This window comes from Pistacia vera, unplaced genomic scaffold, assembly GCF_008641045.1.
Source record: "Pistacia vera cultivar Batoury unplaced genomic scaffold, PisVer_v2 Contig666, whole genome shotgun sequence".
Classification (NCBI taxonomy): domain Eukaryota; kingdom Viridiplantae; phylum Streptophyta; class Magnoliopsida; order Sapindales; family Anacardiaceae; genus Pistacia; species Pistacia vera.
Window position 1 is genome coordinate 593,458 of NW_022196519.1, and position 6,565 is coordinate 600,022.

At 37.7% G+C, this 6,565-nt stretch overlaps 1 protein-coding gene across 1 annotated transcript; it reads left to right on the forward strand.

Annotated features, from left to right (window-relative positions):
* Positions 1-713: 713 nt before the first annotated feature.
* On the forward strand, positions 714-1,586 carry LOC116112720 (CENP-B homolog protein 2-like). Its single transcript, XM_031398830.1, has one exon. The coding sequence runs from the start codon at positions 714-716 to the stop codon at positions 1,584-1,586; it is 873 nt and encodes a 290-aa protein (XP_031254690.1).
* Positions 1,587-6,565: the final 4,979 nt, after the last annotated feature.

Consider the following 6,565-nt stretch of genomic DNA (forward strand, 5'->3'; position numbering starts at 1 on the left):
GAACGATTCCGCCTAGCAGGGTGGATTTAGTGATTCAACCCGCGCGATGGTAGATCTTGCCTAGTTGGACGGATTTACCCCTGGGTACTAGTTGGGTGAGAGTTTTCACATGTGATTGAGAGATGGTTTGGATATATATATACAGTAAAACCTCTCTATAGTCATAATGTTGGGATCAAACTAATTTATTACTATAAGGAGGTTATAACTTAATAGAGGTGTAGTTACAAAAAAACTATTTTGATTTCTTATTTATAATTCATGTTTTAGTAGTATGTATTAGGACGTCAATTAATTGTTTTAGTAGTATTAGGATTTCTTATTTACTTTTAATATTACTTGTTTCTTATTTTATAATTTATGTTTTGGTAGTATTAGGATTTCCTATTTACTTTTAATATTACTTGATTTCCTATTTTAAAATTCACGGTTTGGTAGAACTAGGATTTCAATTCATGTTTTAGTATTAGTAGGATTTCAATTCATTGTTTTAGTAGTAGTATTAGAATTTCTTATTTACTTATCCTAGTAGAATTATGATTAGCCTACTATAAATAGGGTTGTTATGTTTCAACTTATTCAATCAAGTTTTCAATAAAATCTTCCACCAATTCAAGTGATACCTTTCTTCTTCCTCTAGCAAATCAATCATGCCACCCAAAGTTAATACACAAACTCAATTGACTGAAAGTATTCATGTTGAATTGTGCAAAATGAAAGAATCAAACCCTAGTTGGAAGCAGAAAGATCTTGTGAAGTGGTTAGAAGATATTCATGGTCTTAAGGTATCACAAGCAGCAATATCTAAGAAACTCAAACGATCAACTGACCTCCTTCAAGAAGAAGGATTGTTGAACCCAAACACAAAGCATTCAAAGATGGTAAAGTACCCAGCAATGGAGTCTGCCCTCTATGAATGGTTTGTATGCCATCAAGAGCATGTCAATATGAATGGTGAATTGTTAAAAGAGAAGGGAAATATTTTTCTAAGGAAACTCTATCCCGAAGCTACCTCGTTTGGATTTTCAAATGGATGGTTGGAAAAGTTCAAGCAACGACATGCAATTCATTCCTTTCGTCATTTTGGGGAAAGTGGTTCAGTTAATATGGAGAAAATTGAAGCTAGTTTGCCATCAATAAGAGAGGAATTAGACAAATGGGCTTGGAAGGACATTTATATTATGGATGAAACTGGCTTATTTTATCGAATGCAAGCCGATAACTCTCTTGCAACAAAGCAGTTGGAGGGCCGAAAGCAAAACAAAGAGAGGATTACCATTGTTATTTGTTGCAATGGCGATGGCTCTAACAAACTTCCGCTTTGGGTCATCGGTAAGTTTCTTAATCCAAGATGCTTTAATAATGTTAACCGTGATAATCTCAATTGCAAGTATCGAGTGAATTCAAATGCATGGATGACATCTTTGTTTTTTATGGAATGGCTTAAGTGGTTTGATAGCCATTTGGATAGAAATGTCTTGCTTATATTGGAAAATTTTACCGCACATGGCAAAAAGGAGAATCTCCCCCCACTTCATCACACAATTGTTCTGTTCCTACCACCAGCTAGCACTTCCAAAATCTAGCTATGTGATGTAGGCATTATTAGAAATTTTTAAAGGTTATTATCGGCAGTGCTTTAATCGCTTACTTTTGAAATGAATAGAAGATCATGTATTGGAACCAGAAAAGATAAGTACCCTTGATGGAATTATAAATGCAGTTGCTGCATGGTCAATTGATGTGAAGCCATAGACAATTATCAATTGTTTTAAGCATTGCAAAATTAGGACCTCCGATGTCGATAAATTGCTAGTTACAAATGAAGTGGATGAAGAGAATAGAAAAGTCATTGCAGAATTGAGTGATCAAATTCGATAACTTCACTACACTAATCGAATGGATATTAATGTCTTCCTCGATCATCCAAATGAGCAACAAGTCATATATGCTTTAACTGAAGAAGAAATCATTGATGCAATTAGACAAGAAGAGAAAGGAAATAATTCTGAGAATGATAGTACGGAAATGCAAAAGTTTGTGCCATGAAATTGTAAAGATGCTTGAGAAGCTAGAAATATTTTGGCCTCAGCAAGAAGGTGTCCATGCTAGCAAGTTATTATATACTCGCAAGTTAGAAGATTTGCTAATAACTCTAAAGCATAAATCATTGTCCCAAACAACTTTAGATAAATATTTTATTTCATCATAAACCTTTAATGTAACATAGCATATATTTTTTTTGCAATATACAAATACTTATTACTATGTGGAGGCAACTTTTCTTAAGACGTGAATTAAAAAAAAAATATAACTTATTACAATATGGAGTTTATTCTTATTTATAACTATCTCAAATTGGGAATAGAATTTTTTATGACTATGTAGAGTTTATTCCTATATAGAGTATCACTATAGAGAGGTTTTACTGTAGATATATGTATATCATTTATTTGAAATGGAAATTTATAAATGCAAATGTTATCTATATATGAAATATTTTTAGAAATGATATTTTCAGATAAACATGAGTATTGATTTGTTTGCCATAATAGTTTTCAGAAAGAAGTTTTGAAATGAGAGACTTCAACATTTGTTGTAAAAGATGGCTTATATTATAAAATGAGTTTATGGAAATGAAATTTTATAAGCATGAATGTTTTATTGTATATTGAAATGTTATATTGCATACTAACCTATTCCCCTCTCACTGAACATTTCTAGCTCACCCCTTATTTTCAAATGTTTTTCTTTCCCCCCACCAGGTCAAGGAAGAGATCGTACAGAGAAGTGAATCCCACTTAAGGTTGGGCCACACGACTTCATTTCGTCATATGCTCCATGGTTGTGTTTCATTTTCTGCTGCAAAGTTTATGTTTCCTCATCATGTATTTATTTCATGTTCTGGATTGTTAAAGATATGGGAAAAAAAAAAAAATCTGATACCATGCATTTCATTTTCTAAAAATTTCAGTTGCATTTGTTTATTTGCAAATAATGTTATATTTATTTGTGAGAAACCAAAAAAAAAAACAGAGTGCTTATAAATGTTTTAGCAAGAGTTTTATGACATTTTAATTCATAAACAGGTTTCCTAGTTTTCCCACATGGCACCTCTCAGTCACCCAAGTCTCATGGGTGCGCCCAAGCCTATGAGATAGGGAGGATCAGGACGAGTCATGTCAGAAAGAGTCCCCAAACGTTGGTATGTAATCTAATCCTTGAATGGATTAGGTTTTAATGCATGTAAACGTAATAATCTATGCCCGGATTTGTTGGGTTCAAAGGTTTAATCAAAAAAAATTATTTTTCGCTACATTATTTATCGATTAATTCCTAACAGCATTCACCCTCCTCAAACGGGCAACCTGCCACTCAAGTTCTTCTTTTTCGCAACGGAGAACATTACTCACATCCTGCAACCACATCATCTCGAGCTGATTCATCGCTCTTTCCCGAGACAACTCAATGATCCTTTGCACCCTTACATCAACTTCTTGGAGCAATTCCTGACGTTCCCAAGCAAAATCAGCTTGGGAGGTGGCAAGACACCCTTTCAACTCACATTATTTCTCTCTCGGCCCTCTGAAGTCGAAACTAAGTTGCCCTATGGTCCGAAAAGGCAGGATGAGCCTCCTGATGAAGTAGCATCATCAAGGAGAAAAGCTACAAAATGTGGAACAAAGGTAAGTCATTCGATTGTCCTCACAAAAGACAAAGAAAGGTAAGGAAACACGAACCTAAGTCAAGTCATGAGCCGTTTTTTGCAACAAAGCCATTGGGAGAAGTCCCCGAAGAGTGGCCTAGGGTTCCTCAAAAACTCCCGTGATAACAGCACTTATAGCAACATGGAGATGATCTGCAAACTACCCGATCACTTCCTGTGGACCTGCCCTCACTGAATCGATGATGAACCTCCAAATGCTTGCCTCGTCACAAAAGATCAAGAAGGGATCACCCTTTTTTCCTCTTCCACGGAAGGGTCAGCACCAAAGCTTGTTGAAGGAAGGGCCCGTGAGCAGGATAGGAGAATCACGCCCCACCTGCTCGCTACGAACAATGGGCCGAAACCCTATGCAGTACAAGCCCAAAGTGCGACAGCTTTATAGCCCGCGCGAAACAGAGAAAGACCATCCAAGGGCATTGCTTTGGCTGGCTCGCCACACAGTGAGTCCATTAGACAACGATGATTTGATAGACATCCTCTAAGAATGAAGGCAACAATGGAAGCCAATAGGAAATCAGAAACTTCTCCAAGGACGGCATGAAGAAATCAAATGACAATAAGATGTAAAACGAATGAAGTGAACAATTTATAAGCCCTTGAAAAAGTGTAGAACAGTCGTTCATGATTCTCAATGCATACATGAAAGAAAGAGACTAACATTAAATGCGTCGTCAAAAAGTTTGGTAAGTATCACCTGAAAACTGAAGAAGCAATGCACTCTTAAGACTGTCGGACGTGACAAAACCCCTATGGACTCCACTCCGTGAGCTCGAATCTACGACAAAGAAGTTTTCAAGGCCTACAACGGCCTTTAAAAACTGTAGGGTAAATATTGTGCAGGAATAAAGCCTAGCTCAAAGCTCAGGAAAAACACAATAATCCTAGCCCAAGTACCGCGCCTAGCCAACCAAGCAGAAACACCAAACTTAGGACGCACATCAGCCTGAAGGGATGAGCCAGATGTCAACAGGACTAAGCTTAGCGTGACACTTGACAAACCCACTAATTTGCATGAACTCATGTAATACATGCAACTATTTCATCTAACCAAGTGATAACTCTCCAACAGACTCACGTTAATTACAACTGTAACCGCAATTAAGTGTAATTATAACCTGAGCTCCTCAATTGTGTCAAATGAGACAACAATCATTCCACTAACAGAAAAGCCCACTAGCTACAGTCATTTCCACTCCTACAAATACCAAGTTACAATTCCAAAAAAAAAAAAAGGGGGGGGAGGGGGGGACAAACATATAAAGAGAGAGACTAGGGGGAAGAAAGGGGATTAGTGGGAGAAATAGAGCAAAACTCTCTACACATTTTGTATTAGAAAAATCATTTTAATCATTCACTTTAGAAAGAAAAAGATACAGTGGATATGGACCTAATTATATTGCTCGGCTGAACCACTTAAAAAAGCTTGCTTCTCTGTCCCTATTATTCACGCAATTCTCTCACGATTTCTACCTCGTTCCCATTATCCGCATCCCTTATGTTGATTCCTAGGAATCACACACCCATCTTACTCAGTTCTCCTAGGAGTTAACCGAGTATCTCTGATTGACGCGTGTTTATATTTCGGCAATTTAGTTGGTACAGAAATTCACATCAACACATTATATCAATCATGATCATGGGAGTCGGGTTTAATTGAATAATTTTTTTTTTTTATTCAGCTCTTATTCAATTTAAATTCCTACATGTAGCACCTACGTCGTTGTAGAGGACGAAGGAATCACCCTTTTCCTTCTCCTCCACGAAGGCATCAGCATCGGAGCCTTCGCATGGCTATCAACAACCATTGTCTCCCTGACACCTAACCGGTTAAGTGAAGGACCTACTGCAAGGATTCGAGAATCACATCTAGTCCACTCATTACAAATTTCGGGGCGAACTTCGGCATAATCAAGTCCTGAAGAATGGAGGCCTGGTACCCCATGCGAAGGGGATGAAGGCCCCCCAAGAAACCCACTCTGACTAGGGCGCCATGCATTGAATCTATTAGACGACGAGGAATCAGTAGACATCTGCTAAGACAGAAACAAACGAATGGCGGTTATAGCAAGAAAACAACAATTGAAAACCTAAAAAAAAGGGAATGATAAACGAACATGGTCAGAATAAGGACGATGACAAAAAAGAAAACCGGCAAGAGAAAGCACGAGGATAGCGAGTAATAATAAGTCATAAAGGAAAGAAAAGAAGCAATTTATAGGCTCAAAAAATAAGCACGGTAGCAATCTCCTGAATAGCCACTTGTGATTCCCAAAGCATACATGGGGAATGGAGACTAGCATTAAATATGTCGTCAAAACGCTTGGCCAAGATCGCCTAAAAATTGAAGAAGCAGCGCAATTGTCAGACGCGATAAGACTCTCGTGGGCCTGACTCAAACAACTCAAATCAACAACGAAGAAGTTTTTGAAGCCCACAACAACCTTTAAAAACTAGGGGGTAGATGTTGTGCAGGAATGAAAATCCAGCTTGAGCCCGGGGGAAGCATAGGGATTCTAGCTTGGATGCGTTAAACAAACCTAGCAAAAAACTCACCCAAGACAAGTGTCAACTTGCAACAATGTGTCTACGAACCTCAATGCTCGTTGCAACACCTAAAGAGTCTATTAAGCTGCATGGGCACCACGTGTAGTACATGCAGCTACTTCGTTTAACCAGCGACTACTCTCTGACAAACTGTATTTAATTACAAATGTAACTAGGATTAAATGTAATAATGTTGTGATGGCCTCAATCACCCAAAATCTATTAGGGTCAACAATAATCATTCCGCTAACGCAGCCCCACTAACAACAGCCATTGCAATCCCCTATAAATACC

Coding starts and splice junctions, on each gene's coding strand:
- LOC116112720 (XM_031398830.1), top strand. CDS start 714: ATGAAAGAATCAAACCCTAGTTGGAAGCAGAAAGATCTTGTGAAGTGG.